Source organism: Batrachochytrium dendrobatidis (assembly GCF_000203795.2).
Source record: "Batrachochytrium dendrobatidis JAM81 unplaced genomic scaffold BATDEscaffold_15, whole genome shotgun sequence".
In the NCBI taxonomy this organism is placed as follows: domain Eukaryota; kingdom Fungi; phylum Chytridiomycota; class Chytridiomycetes; order Rhizophydiales; genus Batrachochytrium; species Batrachochytrium dendrobatidis.
This window is the reverse complement of record NW_006281113.1, coordinates 367,071-386,583: the sequence shown is the minus strand read 5'-3', so window position 1 is coordinate 386,583 and position 19,513 is coordinate 367,071. Positions and strand designations below refer to the sequence as shown.

At 39.0% G+C, this 19,513-nt stretch overlaps 4 protein-coding genes across 4 annotated transcripts; 3 read left to right on the top strand and 1 right to left on the bottom strand.

Annotated features, from left to right (window-relative positions):
• Positions 1-640: 640 nt before the first annotated feature.
• BATDEDRAFT_37479 (AAA family ATPase CDC48) lies at positions 641-4,764 on the top strand. The gene is made up of 5 exons (XM_006682185.1): positions 641-723; positions 801-974; positions 1,560-1,923; positions 1,993-3,415; positions 3,489-4,764. Exons 1-5 carry the CDS (start codon positions 698-700, stop codon positions 3,986-3,988), a joined length of 2,487 nt encoding a protein of 828 aa, XP_006682248.1. The 5' UTR covers positions 641-697; the 3' UTR covers positions 3,989-4,764.
• Positions 4,765-9,632: 4,868 nt separating this feature from the next.
• Positions 9,633-12,808, top strand: BATDEDRAFT_27899 (uncharacterized protein; the record flags this gene model as incomplete). The annotated part of the gene is made up of 9 exons (XM_006682122.1): positions 9,633-9,892; positions 9,920-9,947; positions 10,199-10,464; positions 10,881-10,993; positions 11,151-11,377; positions 11,514-11,865; positions 11,952-12,235; positions 12,316-12,402; positions 12,476-12,808. 9 exons carry the CDS (start codon positions 9,633-9,635, stop codon positions 12,806-12,808), a joined length of 1,950 nt encoding a protein of 649 aa, XP_006682185.1.
• A 1,993-nt stretch (positions 12,809-14,801) lies between these two features.
• Positions 14,802-16,604, bottom strand: BATDEDRAFT_27898 (uncharacterized protein; the record flags this gene model as incomplete). The annotated part of the gene is made up of 4 exons (XM_006682121.1): positions 14,802-15,301; positions 15,387-15,955; positions 16,046-16,164; positions 16,263-16,604. The coding sequence occupies 4 exons, from the start codon at positions 16,602-16,604 to the stop codon at positions 14,802-14,804; spliced, it is 1,530 nt and encodes a 509-aa protein (XP_006682184.1).
• Positions 16,605-16,961: 357 nt separating this feature from the next.
• Positions 16,962-18,788, top strand: BATDEDRAFT_91938 (uncharacterized protein). Its single transcript, XM_006682256.1, has 8 exons — positions 16,962-17,015; positions 17,080-17,364; positions 17,482-17,701; positions 17,801-17,845; positions 17,922-18,031; positions 18,116-18,230; positions 18,300-18,502; positions 18,679-18,788. Exons 3-7 carry the CDS (start codon positions 17,524-17,526, stop codon positions 18,473-18,475), a joined length of 624 nt encoding a protein of 207 aa, XP_006682319.1. The 5' UTR covers positions 16,962-17,015; positions 17,080-17,364; positions 17,482-17,523; the 3' UTR covers positions 18,476-18,502; positions 18,679-18,788.
• Positions 18,789-19,513: the final 725 nt, after the last annotated feature.

Here is a 19,513-nt window from a genome sequence, read left to right as displayed (position 1 = left end):
CAATCGCAATCAAGCACTTGGAGTCAAAAGTATCCAAAGCAATATGCTAGATACTGCAGTTCAATTACCAGCAGTGTTCACTTTACAAATCCAACTCTATAATATATCATCAGACAACAGCCAGTAATATTTGCTACGTCATCAACTCGATACATGTCGAGTATCCTGATTTAATCTTACTGCAGATTTAAACTATTTGGCTGATCAACCGACTCGAATGTTGATGGATTACTATGTCAATCGACTGTTTTGACCCGATATCACCACACTTGACATGCCAACACATGCGACATATGATGGAGTGATGGAAATACTCGAAATACACAATACAACTCTTGCAGCAGTGTATGAAACTATCAAGCATGACATGGTATGACATGAAGGGTGTAGATTAGACTTGATAACAATGTGTATAATTTAGAAATAGCAGCTCTGATTTCAACATCAAATTGATTATAAATTCCAAAGTTGTTTTAACCTTGTATAAATGATCAAAATAATTATTTCAGACATCAACAGTTTAAACGATGAAAATCAAAGAGAAACCAAGAGTGTCTCCCACGCATTTGAACATTCAACAAATCGCGCAATCGAATGCAATGGAAACAAAATCTTGAATTGGTAAAGTTTGCATTCTACTCGACAACTTCCGATCTTGTTGTGACTGGAATCAAATCTACTATTACTTCTACTACCCATGACTCCTCGTAAAGGAAAACTGAGGTATATTGACTGTTGTTGGTGTTGTTTTATTACTGCTGTCTAACCCTAGTTTACTCGTTGTATTCAACATGATCTAGCGATATCAACCCTTCAGACTTGTCGCATGCTGACAAGGCTGATGACCCTGCCCTGGCTATTCTCAAGAAAAAGGCATCTCCAAACAAACTTTTGGTTGATGATGCCACAAACGACGATAACTCTGTCTGTGCCATGAGCACTGCTACCATGGAGCTGCTGCAACTGTTTAGAGGGTGAGCACTTCCGCCCCTGGCATGTTGCTGTTGAATCTATTTTTGCAAATGCTTGATTTAGTGAATACTGTTGTCGTCTTGTATATTCTACAATCTAAAACCCACCAAGGCTGTAGATTCATGCTTGCAATTTAGTCCATCGTTTAAAGTGTCTTGGCTACACTGTAGTACATCACTTGTTCGTGCAGCTGTTTTGTACAAAAATATGCAAAAGCCAGCCAACTTTAATGAGTTCAAATGCCATGATACTGCCTTGTAAATTGGCGTCTGTCATTCCATGAGATTGACTGCTTATGTACTCTGGCATTCCTATTTTATGTGGATATGCCTGTAATAACAATACAAGCGCTATTCCTTAAAGTTTCGTTTGCTGTTCACATCAAATGCGTAATCTTTTGAACTGAAGCAGAGTGCATTCGTTCCATATTGGACTACCATTATCTGTATAATACAGTATATATCTTGTGCAAGCCGTTATTTTTATCCATTGACTTGATGCGCCTTCCGTATTGCTACATGTCTCTTGTCTACCATTTACTAATGTCTTGTTTTTGAAATCCCTGTGACCATACAAACTAATCATAGCGACACTGTTTTGCTCAAGGGAAAAATGCGTAGAGATACTGTTTTGATTGTTCTTGCAGATGACGAAATCGAAAATTCTCGTATTCGCATTAACAAAGTTGTTCGTGGGAATCTGCGTGTACGCCTTGGCGATGTTATTTCTGTTCATCCCTGTGTTGATATCAAAAACGGTGCTCGAATCCATGTTCTTCCCATTGATGACACTATTGAAGGTCTCACTGGAAACATTTTTGATATTTATCTAAAGCCCTATTTCTTGGAAGCATACAGACCTGTTCGCAAGGGAGACTTGTTCAGTGTTCGCGGTGCAATGCGTGTTGTAGAGTTCAAGATTGTTGAAGTTGATCCTGGACCATACTGTATTGTAAGTTTTTTGATTCGTGCAGCTCAAATGCCATGCTTTTGATTTATTTTAAAATTTCAATCTGTGTAGGTTGCACAAGACACTGTTATACACTGTGAGGGAGATCCTATCAAGCGTGAAGAGGAGGAACAGAGTCTGTCTCAGGTCGGATATGACGATATTGGTGGATGTCGCAGACAGCTCGCGCAGATTCGTGAGTTGGTTGAGCTTCCTCTTCGTCATCCACAACTGTTTAAGAGCATTGGCATCAAACCTCCGCGTGGTATTCTCATGTTTGGTCCCCCTGGTACGGGCAAAACTCTGGTTGCTCGTGCCGTTGCCAATGAAACCGGGGCCTTTTTCTTTTTGATCAATGGTCCTGAAATCATGTCCAAAATGGCCGGTGAGTCTGAAAGTAATCTCCGCAAGGCTTTTGAAGAGGCAGAAAAGAACAGTCCTGCTATTATTTTTATCGACGAAATTGATGCCATTGCTCCCAAGCGTGAAAAAACCAATGGTGAGGTCGAGCGTCGTGTCGTTTCACAGCTACTTACTCTCATGGACGGTCTCAAGGCTCGCTCCAACGTTGTTGTAATGGCTGCCACCAATCGTCCCAACTCGATTGATCCTGCCTTGCGACGCTTTGGCCGTTTTGATCGCGAGATCGACGTTGGCATTCCTGACCCTACTGGCCGTCTTGAAATTCTTCGTATTCACACCAAAAATATGAAGCTTTGCGATGATGTTGATTTAGAACAGATTGCATCCGAAACCCATGGCTTTGTTGGTTCTGATATGGCTTCGCTCTGCTCTGAGGCTGCTATTCAGCAGATTCGTGAAAAGATGGATTTGATTGATTTGGAAGAGGACACTATTGATGCTGAGATTTTGGACAGTCTTGCTGTTACCATGGAGAACTTCAGATATGCTTTGGGCATCTCCAATCCTGCTGCTCTTCGGGAGACCATTGTCGAGGTTCCCAATACCAGCTGGAATGACATTGGTGGACTAGAAAAGGTTAAACAGGAACTGCAAGAGACTGTCCAATATCCCGTCGAGCATCCCGAAAAGTTTCTCAAATTTGGTATGTCTCCCAGCAAGGGTGTTCTTTTCTACGGCCCTCCAGGCTGTGGCAAAACTCTTCTTGCAAAGGCGATTGCCAACGAATGCCAAGCCAATTTTATTAGTATTAAAGGTCCTGAGCTACTTACCATGTGGTTTGGCGAGTCTGAAGCCAATGTTCGCGATGTTTTTGACAAGGCGCGTGCTGCTGCTCCCTGTGTTATGTTCTTTGACGAACTTGACTCTATTGCCAAGGCTCGTGGAGGAGGTGGTGGTGGAGACGGTGGTGGTGCCGGTGACCGTGTGCTTAATCAGATCTTGACCGAAATGGATGGTATGAATGCAAAAAAGAACGTTTTTGTTATTGGTGCTACAAACAGACCCGATCAAATCGATGGTGCTCTTTTGCGACCTGGCCGTCTTGATCAGCTTATTTATATTCCACTTCCAGGTAGGTTTGAAGATGTAGCCCGTTGTATATTTGAAACTATTCTGACATTGCTTTAAATATACTAAACCTGCAGATGAGGCATCTCGACTTTCCATTCTCAAGGCTACTCTCAGAAAGTCGCCTGTTTCTCAAGAAGTTGACCTTCATTTTATGTCCAAGGCCACACACGGATTCTCTGGTGCTGATTTGACTGAAATCTGTCAACGTGCTTGTAAATTAGCCATTCGTGAATCTATTGAAAAAGAAATTAGCAAGGAACGTGTACGCAAGGAGGCTCAGGCTCGCGGCGAAGATCTTATGGAAGCTGATGGTGAAGATGAAGATCCTGTTCCCGAAATCACTCGTGCTCATTTTGAAGAAGCCATGAAATACGCTCGTCGATCCGTCTCTGATAACGATATTCGCAAGTACGAAATGTTTGCACAAAATTTACAGCAACGTCTTGGATTTAGCGGATCGTTTAAATTCCCTACACCTACCGGCGAAGGTATTACCGGTGGTAGCGGTACTACCGGAGCCACTGCTTCTGGATTTGAAGAGCAGGCTGGAGCTGATGACGATCTATATTCATGATCATCTCAGTTTTCTAGCCTATTGGTGTTGTTTTTCTGTAATCTTTGCTTGCAAAATTTAAAAAAGACAAGAATATGCTTCCTTGTTTGCTTTCGATTCTATCTGGTCTTGTTGGAATTAAATTTATTTGCAATCTTAAATCAACTCACCACCCAAAAATCCAGCCTGCTTTGCCTTTTGCTTGAGATTGACAACCAATAAATTTTCGATACTGTCGCTTATACTAAAACCTTGGCATTTGATTCCATCCATTCTTTGGTAATTAGATCATTTTAGACAGTTGAAAATATGGATGTTTTGGCTTGAAACACACCAAGAGGGACTACTAATCAAATGGCAACCACAGCTGCATTGTCTAGAGGCTGTAAAAAAGTATGACCACTCTTCAGTTCCATATCAGCAATGTTTACCGAGTATTTACTACGCATGTGAGCAGCAATCTCTTCAACACGTTGGTGTTTGCATTGCAGAGCATATGCATACAGTTTTTTCCAAATAGCAATATGTGTGTGAGAGTGTAGCTTTTCAAATTTTTTGGCATATGAAATAGCACCGTCGATATCTTGTGCAATACAGTAGGCTTCTATGACCAATACGTAAACAACGGGCATTGGTTTAAATTTCGTCATGTTCAATAGCTTTAAAGCAATTTTAACCGATGCAGGATCTCCGTGGTAGCAGTATCCATTCGCCAGAATCAGCCAAAGCTTTCTTTTAGAAATGTTGTACTGCTTCGACATTTTATGCACATGGTTCAGATTTTTACAATCAGTAAGCGAGCCAACACATTTTGCCAGATCCTGCTGAATTAAATAATTTGGATTGGCAGATTTCAAAAAATTGGATAAACATGTCCATAATAGATCCGAGTTTTCAAGACCGATATGGATTCGGATTTCCTCTCCAAGCAAAACACGTCTGTTGAATCTGTTTTGGGTACGCAGTTCTTGAAAGTAGTCCAGTGCTTTCTGATATTTTTCAGTTTGAGTATATGCGCGGAGTAGTGCAACATCAAGGGAATTGCTCATGATTCCTCCAGTAGACCGATACTGCTCCACATACTTTATAACCGTTTCAAACTGCTTGTTTCGTTGATAAAATGTACAAATACTGAACAGCACCTCGTCAGTCATACCGACTTTAGCATCAGCAAGTCGCTCAAGAGTAGCCAGCATTCCTTCCTCATTGTTGGTATACGCATACGAACCAATGAGTGCATTGTACGATCGTGGTGAGTTGTCAATAGCAAGAAGCTCTTCAAACGCTTGGTGGCCTTTAGCTTCCTGGCCACATATAATATACGCACTACAAGTGTTTATAAGCAATTGTACACGAAGACCATGATGTCGTACTGATTTGAATTGTGCAAGAATGCTTTCAACACCTGATATGTTTTTGGTCACGGCGTATATATTTAAAATAATCCATAGTGTGGCTGGATCTGGTCGAGCTCCAGAATCTTTCATAGTCTTGAATACATCCAACGCCATACTTGCTCGGTATGGCCTTGGCGCCAACTTGTATGTTTGGCCTTTATTGTACCAAACTGAAGCTATGATTTTTTGAAAATAGACTTTTGGAAGTTTTTTGAGCAAAGAAGGATTGGTTTTTTTGATTTGGAGATAAGTAAAATGTGCCTGGCCAAGTTGGTTTTGATCGATTGCTTCCATCAATTTTTCAATGTTGTGCAAGTTTTCATTGTTGGTAGTAGACTGAGTGGGTTGTGTGGATAAGGTTTGGAATGGTTCATTTTCATTGCAGCTCAATAAAATAGAATCATTTGGATTGGGATAAGCAAGTATTGAAGAGTCTGGCGGAAGAGTTGATTTCAAAGAGTCGGATGTTAGAGTTGACAAAAAGCGATAATGTAAAGTGCACAAAGCAGGAATCCAGTTGTGATGGTTTGATGAGAGCTGAAGAGCTGGTCTAGAAAAAAGTCTAGAATACTTGGGCAGTAAGAATGTAACATGTTTGTTCATCACACCATAGCAATGTGACATGGCTGGCAACAGTGAATGCTGATTCGAGTGAAGCTTTTTTTGTTGAATTGAAATTTAATTTATTACAGTTGAATCACGTAAAATGGAACTTTATTTTGTATCAATTTTTTGCTTTGAAATAATCAATATTTGGATATTCGCTGTGCTTTCATTGTGTTGCATTTTATGTGAATACGACTGTACTGTAGATTCAGTCGTATCAATTGAATTGTGGTTAGTATTTTCAATGACTTGCATCGATTCGTTGCAATCTAATATGTTCAGTGGATTATAGATTTGATGGTATCGCAGTTTTACTAAAGCTTACACTCGTACTCGAGCAAATATCAAGTTGTTTTTACTCGTAACCATGTACGCATATATATGCTTGGTTGTCTTGTTGATGGACATTTCTTGAATAACAAACTGCATATGATTTGATACACATCAGTCATTAGATATTCTATCATCGGCCAAACCCTTTAGCACAATAATCTCTGCATTTAACATCTGGTTCTGCTTTTCAAGTTTTTTAACCTGAAAACAAACTCTTCTAATTGCTTTTTGGCCATTTGATTTGCTTTTGATGTTTCTGTTGGTGACGTGACTGATCCATACGTTGCAGCCTCCATTGCAATTGATTTAATGTCATGCAATAATCAATTGGCTTTTGAATTCGAGTCAACCCGAGTCAACCCGAGTCGGATCGAGTTGAGTGAAACAGTTTGTAATTCCAGATTATCATGGTTTGTATTCAATCTATGTGATGATATATACATGGAGCTTACACACGGTTTGACCACACGAGACAGCGACTGTGGTACGGTATCCAATTCCAGCAATATCCCGTTATTGTGAGACATTATATATTGCTGCCATTCAACAATAACATGTGTGTATATATGCGATTTGAATAAATGATCGTGTTACAACCCCTGACTATCCAAGTACATATTTGAATTGGCATCTGGAACTTGGTTGCAGGACTATCAGAGTCTATGCATATTTGCATGTATAGTTGCCAGTTTATGCTCCAAATTCAGTGACAGATAATCCACCAACGCTGTGTAGGTAGATTGCAATATTTGGGGTGTTTTCAATGCATTTTGTCCAGTAGTGTCTGGGATACGCACTGTCGAGTTATTGTGATGCCACATCATGGTTGTAAGTTGATACACGTTGGCATTCATCACTAGCATTCACTCATTCATCACTGACATGCTCTTGATCATACCGATCTGTGTTGAATGCGTTGCATAGTATTGAATTGTTGTGCTGAATGCAAGTGCTGGTTTGAACGTGCTACATCTGAGCGCAGTTTAGTCAAAATCTCATGTTGAATACTAAACATGGCATCCGAGTGATACAATCAAACGTGCTTCACCATCTCTCCAATTTTGGATTTGTGAAACCTCGATATTATACATTCCATCATTCATCAGATTGTCTACCTTGTCACGTCAACGCAGCTCCGATCGTACTTGAGTCTACATATTGTCCAAACTCGACACTCCATGTTAGTGTATGTTGAACCATCCAGATCTTTGAACTGGTCATGGGTGAAAAACGTTGACTCGGATCCCCATACGGAACATTGATCTCGTTTGACACACTATGCATGTCCTAGCTGGATACGTCATAACATTAGCGCAACTAATAATGTATGGGTTGAGTTGAGTTGATAAATCATCGCCAGATTCAAACACCTCCATACCATCAATACCAAATGCATCCATCGACGCGCTGGATGAGATCTGGTTCAAGTCACTGATGTCGCGATAATGTAGTGTCCTCGACGATCCAAACCAAGGTATTTGCTGTTTGACAGTATGTATGTAATGACTTGTTTGCTGCCAACTTTGAATACGAGTATGTCAGAATGAACTGGGATTGCATTTGATGTTCCATGTGTACGACTAGGTACTGCACAATATGTTTACAATGATGTGGTGCTAGATAATCGTGTCAATGGTGTCAATGACTCAATAGTTGATGATGTGATGGGTGTAATACATGGCCACTGATCATGTCTATACACAGATACTCGTTTTACAGGAAATGGTATGGTAGGAGCACATTCAACTGTGGCATGGCTCTGCATCAGCACCATTCATTTTAGGATATGTTTGAAATGACATTGATTAATGTTTAAAATGGGTTGATGCATCTAAACTAGCTTTGAAATCAATTTATGGAACTTCACGCTAATGCATTATGAATAGCCTGCGACCATGATGAATCTAAAATCATTAGTATCGACTTGTTTGGGTAAATGATGAGCAGATTTGTATGAATTGGCCAATACTGAATTCTGAGACTGTCAAGTTACATTTTAATGATCCAACAGCCTATCCAACAAGCCAATACTGGGTTGAATCCAATTTAATCCAATCCGATTTAATTTAATCCAATACAATTTAATCCAATGATCTGATTTTGAAATTGCGCGGGTTGCACGAGCTGCCAAATTCAGCAAGTTGTGGCTAAAGAAATGTAAATGGCAATATTATGGTCTTGCATCATCTTGGCAATGGTAACTGTCCAACAAAGCTGTCTTGTTCATATGGGGTTGTATTTTACTTGGCTATCATCAAACTACTTTGAACTGTTGTGTATTTGGAATGAAGCATGGTCGACTATACTCTTTGATATGTAGATCTACATTTTATAGTGAGTTGGAGCACATGAGGTTGGTCAGTGGTGAGTGTTGATGTTGCCAGCCTTTCAAAGCTATCAGAAAAACAGTGACTAGGTCCGTTTCCATATCCAATTCAACTGTCGACAATGCACACATCGGTTGCTCGTATACTATGACTTGCTATTGAACCAAATCCAACGATTTGTTCAAAATTCAATGATTTGATAATCCATCAGCAGTAAGTTGAAAGGACAGGTTTCTACCAATGTCATAATATCACCAGTGTTGAGTTGATGACATATATGTTATGGGTATATCAGATGAAGAGAGTATTTTGATATTAGCGTGCTTGATTTTCCAGTCAAACAGAATAACAGACATTTGTATTTTCAGTATATTTGATCCATGCAATGAATACCAAACAGACATTTACGTGGGTTGTATTTACTAACCTAGTGTATTGATTAGATCCAGTAGTACTATTTTGATTTTAGCAATGCATGAAACCTTGTTTGTCTGGTATGCATTACCAATGTATTTTAGGTAGTAGTGAAGAGTTGCAGTTCAGACGCGTAAAAATGTGCAGATTTGTGTAGATTGACTGACTGGATCTGTGTATACCATCAATGTGTTGCACAGATTATACGGAAGATGTGTGGATATACTTGCTCATGTAAACTAGCTGAACCGGGTGTCACTGCGTTCAAGACTACTTGAGCAGTTTGTATTCGATGCAGTTGGAGTATCATGCAATAATCGTGTGAACAGACTCGTCACTACAGTCATACACAACCATCAACCACTACAGTCGTACTAGACGTCTACAAGTATGAACATGCAGTGCGTTTGGTTACTATTCAATCGAGTAGATCTTGGTCACTATCCAATCGAGTAGATCTGCCTATCACATATACAGTCAGACAGACAGACACAATACATGACCACATTACAGCATACGGTTGGCATAGTTGTATGAGATGGTTGTACAGTATCAACTGCAGTACAAACGAATCTAATATCATCAGCCATGACCGCTGCAGGAGTTGTCAGCAGCACAGCATTACGCATTGTCCATCGTACATGGATTGACTATTGGGAACGTTCACCGCACTACCCAGCCACCCCACACACTTCAAGCTGGCACATAGATCCCCGATCCGTCAGAGTCGGAGGGATGATGATGATATGGTCCAATCAACTCAAAGTATTATGTGTTGATGCATTAATGCAGCTAGTTTGTGTTACTCGATTCCACGAGATCGATGCGTGCGGAGTCTGGGATTCAAGGTAAAATAACGAATTAATTGATGATAGTTTGATTATTACGGGACGTTTTTGCAATGTATTTGATTATTACGTGCTGAGAGTTTGGCTTGTCGGGGATTCGCATGTCAATTGTTTCAGTTAAATAATGCATCGTTTGTCCAGATCCGACACCATTACCTACTTTCTGATCAAGATCTTACTTGTCCATCTACCTATTGATCCAAAACTCGCTTGTTTACCTACCTATTGATCCAAATCTCAGATCTGATTGTTTCCCTTGTGTATTTTGTTAAACAGTCATACACACTACTTGTTTGAACGTATTAGTTTGCAGCAACGATTGCAACTATTACAACTGCTACCCATATTATTGTTATCAAGTTTCGAGATCAACTCGTTTTACATTTTCATTTCCATTCATTTCCTGACACCCTACAAATACCAATAATGAGTTCACTGTGGTCCCGTCTCAACATCTTATCGGCTCTTTCTCCAAAACAGTCTTGCCGTAGTGTGCAAAACACTATTCCCCAACCAACCAATGCTTGTGAAAATGCACCACACCTTGCCGAAGCAAGCATGAATCCAGAAAGGTATGCAGTACAGTATTTGTATTATAGTTGTGCATCTGAATATTGTATTTTGGTTACACAACACATTGCTAACATGACTGTTTACTTGCATGTGTATTATTTACGATTTGATGATTGCATTTACGGTATTTTGGGATGGACTCGAAACGTTGCCGAATTTAATTTTGTTGATTCGACTCCGACTACGCGACTTTGATGGTAATGATTTTGACTGTTTTTGATGCTATCTAATGTCATTGAACGTCATTCGATGTGTATCAATTGTGATTTGTGTTGGTTGGTATGATGTGCTGGTTGATTATTATTTGGGATTGAATTGGTTGATGCCTAATTTGATTTATGGGACAATGGGTTAAATGCTACTTTAAACTTTTACTGTTGTTTGTGCATAATTTTGTAATGTTGTGATTGACTAGTTCAAATCAGGAAAACATATACACTGATATGTATACATCCAGCCCAATCAGTCCAATCAGTGCAATCAGTACAGTCAGTCCAATCAATGATTCAAGAATCCCTACTTCACCAAGTAAGTGTGTGATTTTTGTATCAATTTCTCACGAGTTTTGGATGTGAATGCATGTGAATGCATGTATTGTGGATTGTTTAGGCTGTAGTGTGTTGATGGTAACTATACTGATTATATTGACTGATGGATTGATTGTTTTAAAACATTTCCATTATAGTCTCGTCCCTGATTGAGGCAGCTAGGATACTGCAGTCTGGAAAGCAATGCGACTCTACAGTATCAACCATATATACTGCAGAGTCCATTGCACCAGATTCAGCAGTGACTGGCCATTCATCAGGACCCGTTGAGCATTATACCGATGCTCAAGCATCTATGCTGTCATACAGCTATGCTAAACGGGTTTTGGCGTGTGACAAACCGCCTTTTGAAACTCGGTATAAAGTAAGTTGGTTGTATTAGTATAAATCTTGGGTTTAGCTTTGAAATTACACAAGCTGTGCTGGATTGATACAACTGTATAGTTATGATTGACTAATGTTTTATTTATTGGTATGTGTCAACCATTTATATTTGACAGGCTGACCAGATGATGTACACAAGCAGTAAGCTTCCCGGTGAAGCTGATAGATCAAAAGTGTGGCAGCCCATGTCATCACTGAGGGATTCTATCAGCTTCCGGGAAGTTTACCGAAAGCAAGGGTTCCTGCGCGAGTTACCCATAGGTCGCCAGTTATGCAACATATTGTTGTCGAATAACTCGGTGGACATGGTTGACTCGATGGAGCAATGCAACCGGTCGGATGTCTCGATGGACATAACCGAACCGGTTGCGAATTGCTCCGGGATTCCCATGGACGTCGAAAATCCCATGGATTTTGACGTGTACATGGATGACACCGACATCCCCGTGGGTGTCGAGGATCTGCCAGGTACGCGTAATATATAGTTTTAAATGTCAGCGGTATATCAACGTATGTGATTTACTAAAGTAATTGTTTACTTTATATTACATTAGCACCTACATTTCCAGGTATTGAGGTTGACCTCATGCCGGGAGTGCGCATTCTGGTGGATACTGTCAAAGTTCCACGCCTTGCTGAGACTCTTCAGCATCTTTCCCAAACCGGGGCAGGGTTTGAAAAGATTCTGGAGAGTCTGATTGCTGCATATGAAGATGGATATCATATGCAGCAACAGCAAGGAACCCAGAATGCTGGCAGCTCCGAGTCTTTTTTGGCTGAGCGACCAAAAAAGACGGTCCGATTCGCTCTGGATGACGCTCCATCCAAACCACTAAATGTAAGTGTAATAGTGCTTGAAATGTTTGAAACGGTTAGTAATTGTATAGATGTTTGTACTCATCCTTTTTATTTCCCCAGACTACAAATGCGTGTGATCCGGTAAAGGACACACTGGCAGGAGTGGAGCAGCCAAGCGTCAAGTCCAAGTCCAAGGCTGGAAAAAAAGTAAGTTGACGCATTTGTATGCCATTATTAACAGCAATGACTTACATTTAAACTTTACCATTTTCACACTTAGATGCCCAAACTTGCAAAGCAGACCGAGCTGAAAAAGGCTCGTGGGTCTGTCAAGCGGGTCAAGCCGGAGCAGGTCTCCAAGTTGGTCAAGCAGACCAAGCCAAAAAATACTTGGTCTGCTAAAGTAGCACCAACCTTGCAAGACGTTGCAAAGTTGGAGTTACTTAACCAACAGCGAGACCTGCGAGCGGCGCGGCGGCGCAACACGAGCAGTGCTCCTGTCATTGATACTTGTATCAAGGAGCGATCTTCCAAAAAACGGAAGATCAACTGCGAGGTTGACGCAGATCAACCCCATCCTCCGCGAAATCCAAAGCGGAGATGGATGATCTAAACTTTGGAATTGAAGCTTTTGGAAGGAAGCTTCAATTCCATCTCCACCTCCATCACTATCTACCCCTTCCATTATACCCTATTGGATACCTATCTACTCCTTCCATTATAACCTATTGATAACCAACTAATACCTGTTAAAAATACCCACTAATACCTTTTAAATAACTTGTTAAAAATAACCTATTCCAATACCTTTTAAATACCTATTAAATAAACTTTTAAACAAAACCATTAAATTGCTTTATAAAATCACTTTGAATTTAAAAAAGCTTGGTTTAAACACTCATTTGCCACATGGTGTTTAGTTTCCATTTTGTTGATTCTACCGTCGTGTTTCCACAACTTTAGACTGTTTGTGGTTCAATCTTGTTGTATCTGCATGTCTATTGGATTGTGTTGATGAATGTGTAGATTTCAAATTTACTTTGGTTATAGTGTATTGTTTAGAGTAGTTTAGTACATTGATGTGATATTTTCCGCACATTCATGTTGGGTTGCATCTAGATGGTTAGTCAATTCAATGCATTAGAGCATCTCAAAATACACGATAGTATGCATGCAAGCCATCAACCAATGCAAATGTATTTATTACAAATATGGTGCATCAAACACAAATTCAAGTAGACTCTAAAACGTCATGTGTAGAGTGCGGTACACTTCAGATACCAAATCAAGTGAACCACAAATAGCAACAATGCAATCGGTGTTACTAGATGTGATAACGTTCCACGCATTTGCAAAACTGTCAAAGCATTGCGATGGCGTATCGCCTTGAATCAGTGTATTGGCCACATGTGCAATAATACGAGTATCCTCTGAATGAATCCAAAGCATATCAAGTGGTTGTGCAAATGGAACGACAAACACGATCTTGGGTTGAACAAGGCATGAAAGTAAATTATGGATATCTATTCCATTAGTAAATTCAACAATCCAGTAAACATGTGCAAGTAGCGCTATTGCATTTTGTTGATGGTTGACCTAGTCTGCACGAACTACAGCAACCAATGGGTTGTGTGCACCATCAAGCAAAATACGACGATTTGTAGGCGGATCTGAAATAGGTAGATCTAGATGCTGAATTCATTCCATTCTACCAGGACATGTTACAGAATCAATCACATTGATTGTATCAAATACATATTTCAAATAGCAATCCAACATTTTTAAAACACCCATTGAACTGTAATGTATCATGTGGTGGTACCAATACATATCTTGGTATGCTCAACCCAACAGACATAGCAAGTACTGTTTAACTCGACAGTCATTCAGTATTATCACACATGAAACCTGTTGGCCAGCCATTAGACCATCACGTTGGGTTGATGTTGTGCTCTCATGTGTATCGATCGGTTGATTTTAAACAGCTTTGAATAGTTTCTAAACTTTGAATATAATTTGTATTGTCGTCAGATATAATTAGCACTATTCACGCAAAACAAAACATTTTTAATTATTATTTTGCTTTGGATGGTCAATAGTTAGTTATTTGCAGTGTTCTATACTACACATCAACTTTATCAATATACATTGTTAATCCTTCAATAAACACAACGTTTGTCGTATGATGTACACAATCAAACCATCGGTTTGAACTGGAGTAATCTCATCATTTGACATGGCCATACATTGTACAATGACCAAATTGATGCATTGCAATCCAAATATTGGTTTGATTGTTGTCAAATCTATACAAACTTTGTATTTTAATCGGATACATTCGCGTTCTAGTTCAACATATTTTAGGGATGCAATTCTACATGCTAATCATCAAACAGTATCAATCAACTAAACAGTGTATATGGCACAATGCCAACCAATAAACTGACGCCAATCATTTCATGAGACTGGCTGTTTGTTATACACACTCTTATTTAGTGTTGCATTTTATGTGAATACGACTGTAATACGACACATCTAATCCAATTATAATTTTTATTTTCCACATTAAAGATTGAAAAGTATCAGGTTTTAACATGTTTGTACAACTATGTACAAAGATTCAGTTTTAAAATACTAGACATGAGCGGATCGCGTGGATTGATACAATCAAAATGCATAGCAGGTGATGGAAATGAGCTGGTAGCTAATGGTGAAATGTTGTTCAAAGAGTTTGGCAGTTGTCGAGTAATCAGCATTATTGTTTTAATACTGGGTCGTTTAGAAGGTTCCAGGTTCCAACACGCCTTCAACGTTTCCCATAACAAATCTGGAACATGCTTCGACTGTACCGGAAGCAATGGTTCACCAGAAGGTAAATGCTTGATCGAATGATTTGAGGAATTAGGTGAACATGATTGGCTAGAATAAACCTCCATACATACGCTTGCAAACGCGTATATATCCATAGGAAGACTGGGCTGATAGTCCTTGGTAAGATATTTAGGAGATACCCGATTTAAATCACGACAATCACTGTTTTCTTTATACAACTCTTTAATAGTCTGAAGCATTCCAAATCCAGATATGCACACAATCCCATCATGATCTACCAATGTTTGATAAAAAGGCATTTACGATTTTGTAAGTATAAGAATATTTGCTAAAATGTGTATAATACTATAATAAATCACCTAAATATATGTTTTCTGTATCTAGATTCCCATGAATAACTGGCTCGGAAAGTGTATGCAAATAATACAATCCCATGGCAACAGACACAACGATATTATTGCAAGCCAGTGCGTCTAGAGGCAAAGAATGCTTGAGATGATGGGATAGTGTGCACATAATAGGACGAGTGACAATAAATGGATGCTCGACATTCAAGCATACACCCATAAGTTTAGAAATATGAGGATGCTCAAGCGGAAACCACATGTCAGCATCGATTTCTATCAATTTTGCAATATGGCTATTCACTACTCCAGTTATGACTTCGACCACAACACGAGCACCATTCCAAACTCCATGATACAAGTCTCCAAGTTGAGTTGTTTTTAGATGATCGTTTGTCAAAATATGCACACCGCTACTTTGGATCGACCATGTTTTTGTCGAAGAAACTAGTCTGTGTATCTTTTTAGCAAGAAGTTTGGATACATTGGAAAGTATCTTTTCCATCTTTGCCTTTTCAGTGGCAGGGAGCTCAGACATGCGGGATTCTGTAAATATCTCAATATCGTGTAGAGTTTCCAAAAAGCTTTTTAACCCAAACATATTGGATTGTAAAATCACTTGATTAGGATACCTCACAAAGGATTAATCAGTTATAGTAGCAGGCAGATCTTACTTTGTCGATATTTGTGTACTTGAGCCCAGGCTAAGGACTAGGCGAGAAAAATCCTTGCTATCTTGCTTCAATGCTAAAGCCATGGAGTGTTCTTCATAAGAGATGGTCAAATTCATGTCCTAACAAATTGATAGTGAGTATCAAACACAAATAATAGCAACTTGCTAGCTGATTGGAGAATTCACCATCAGTTGATGGAGCTCAAAATAGTATTTACCTCGATCAGCTCAATCAGTCTAATGTCAAATAGCAAAAGCGCATTGGCTGTACTGTCCATTTGTAATATTTGCTGCAACAGGCTTTTCTGTGCTAGCTGCTCCAAATAATGGCAGATATGATCTAGTAAAAGTCCGATAGTAATAAACATGGGCATACTGGATTCTACTGATGGGTCTGATGTCTGGATTTGCTTGGCAAATGCCACTATAAACAAGCCAGTATGCATTCCAAGAGTTCCAAGAGCTATTCGGTTGGGTTGAATTTGACCAATGCTATTCTTGATGGACCTCAAAGATGCTGGTATAGTACTGAAAAATATATTTTTCATGGCCAAATGCATGGTTAATGAGAGTAGTTGAGGACTTGTAAAGCAGTTTGAGCAGCGATGAAGGGCAAGTTTTGTAGATATAAAAATGTGAGTTGTATTAATGAAGGAAAACACCCGAATTTACAAGATTGAATAAGTATAGAATGGCAAATATCCAAGTTTGTATCTGCACTTGTTGAAGCATTCTCATTTGATTCAACAGTAAAATATAAAGTTTAGATACGAATACAACTAATTGATGAATCTAGAATATGATTAAATGATGAATATTCCAATTGATGAATTTAGAGTATGATTAAATGATGAATATTCCAATAGTTTTGACAATTGAATTTAACCGGCTTGCTCAAACTGCTCTCGATATTCATTGTGTCGATACTCGCTAATCTTGATATTCATTTTTATCGATATTTATTAGTCTCGGTATGAATTGCTGCATATTATTCAGACTGGATACTTGACTCTAACCTTTTGGATTGACTTTTAGTTTCAATTAGTTTCATATACTTTACTACTCCAATGAAAGACCGACCAACCAGAAGATCTATTCTAGTAGCGAGTGAGAAAAACGCTGGTCAGAGCACTTCTGGTAGGCTATGCTATGGGTTTACATTCTCATTCGACTCAATGGTCAGGTTTGCTGCAGTGAATACTTTAACAAGTGTTACTGCACCAGTCTGTGTTGTTCATTAATGCGGTTTTAATGTTTCTGGATAAAACACTAACATGAACCATAGACACTTCAAACCAGCATGGCTCTACAGACTTGACGGTATGTTTTATAGTCCTTGAGAATCTTATTTCTGGGTCATTAGCTTGATCCATCATATTGATAAGATTTGTTCAAACATGTCTTGAATAATACATCTAAACACCATTGTAATAGCAGGACGCACAGAGGTTGGTAGCTGCCAGTTCGGCTGGTTCCAAAATGCATGCTACCTCTCAATCAAGTTTTTCCAACTTTAATGTTCCAATGGCCAATTTTCATCAGCAAGTTCTGCTACAATATGCTGCTATGCATGCTGCTGCATCGTCATCTGCAAATTCAAGTGTCACTGCTGCAGCAGTTGCAGCAGTTGCAGGATCTCTAAACTCTGCTGGAGGAAGTATGTTGTCGTAACTTCTAGTTGATTAAACCGTGCTATAGATGTAACTGTGATGATGGTGAATCATTAACCTGCGTGACTATTGAATATGTTTCCAAGTTCGACCAATGGGACTGCGATCTGCCTTTTCTACTCTGTCTTCTGGTAATACTTTATCTTGATTTATTAATAGGATTGCCAGCCTTTTGTTTAGTGTTTTGGGATCTGATAAAACTGGTAGATTCTTCATTGATAGACATGTCTTCACAGCCCCTGTTTTCAAAAGATGCTTTGCGAGCTTTAATGCGTCAGGTAGATGCAGAACAAAAGTTGGATGTGGACGTGGAAGATGTAGGTTTTTGGTATATCCATACTGTGATTGGGTAGCTGCGTATACTCATGTCTTTTGTATAATGATCAATCTTTCGACACAAGCTACTCTTGGATGTTGCCAGTGATTTTGTACTTAAAGTAGCGCATAGTTCTTGTCTATTGGCAAAGCACCGTCATTCAACAACGCTGGAATTGAAAGACGCTCAGTTACATTTAGGTATGTAGTATCTTTTTTAATGGGCTCGATATCCTTTAAACTTGTAACTCATGAAATGTAACACCTCAGATCGCAACTATGATATTCGTGTGCCTGGATTTGGTGAAGAGCTTCCTGAAATTACTCGGAGACGCAAGACCGGACAGCGAGTTCACGCTAGCCGCATACTACATATTCGTGAGACAATTCGTAAATCTAGCATGATAAAGCGGTCTGAGCGTCTGCGAGCCAAAAAACGCAATTAGTGAATATTTTTAATCATGCCAAGCTTGGTGAGATTGTCACTATTGATTTATAGTTGGTATAACTGCGTTGGTAATTTATTAATTGACCCATACTATGCAGTTTGTCATAAAACATTTGATTTTTTGAAACAAGTCGACGTCTTGCTATACTTGGCTAATAGATTGTTATTGTATGAATTCTGTTTCTATTTTGATATCTATAGATTTGAAACCATTTTGCTTTGGAATACACAATGGTTAAATACTCGTTGCAATTTCCTACTACAAATTAACTGCTTCAATAAACACGATCAAACTATGATTTTCAACCGAGACTCTTTTTTTGGTATAACCATAGATTGCACGATCACCAAGTTTGATATTGGGCTCGATTGTTTTAATGTTGTCAATCAAACTCCATTTGTTGTATTCTAAATGTCATGGATACGTTTGCGTCTAGTTCAAGAAAACAAGATTGCACGTCACAGGGACGCAGCAGCTGTTTACTTTAGATGCTTGGTTTGTAAAAAAGTAGGATTGAAGACCGAACAAGTAAAAGGCAGACCGGGACTGATGTGATTATATTTGTTTGGCTGTTTTATACAAGTGACCGTGGAGGAGAAATATTAATACACTTTATCGAATTTAGAGAGAATAGTGTTTAGTAAGTTGATACCAAACATTTCATAAAACTGACTGTTTACTGGATACTTTTATTCAGTGTTTCATTTTACGTGAATGCGGTTGTAGATTGAGTTTAATAGTAATGTGGTTCAACAAGACGTGAGAATAGACAGCAATCCAGCACGTATTGAATTGATGGTGGTTTAATGGATATTAATGATTGCTGTTTGATAATCAAGTATGCTACAAGTGTTAAAGTTGGAATTATTAGTGCTCAAGTGTGTTTTGTCGAGTGGTTGCATGATGGTGATTTATTATTATATCAGGACTCAATTAAACTACTATAAAAGGATCAATACTATCCTCTATTAATGAATCACTGACTTTATTCATTCCTCTACATTATACAACTCTTATCACTGCGCTATATTGAAT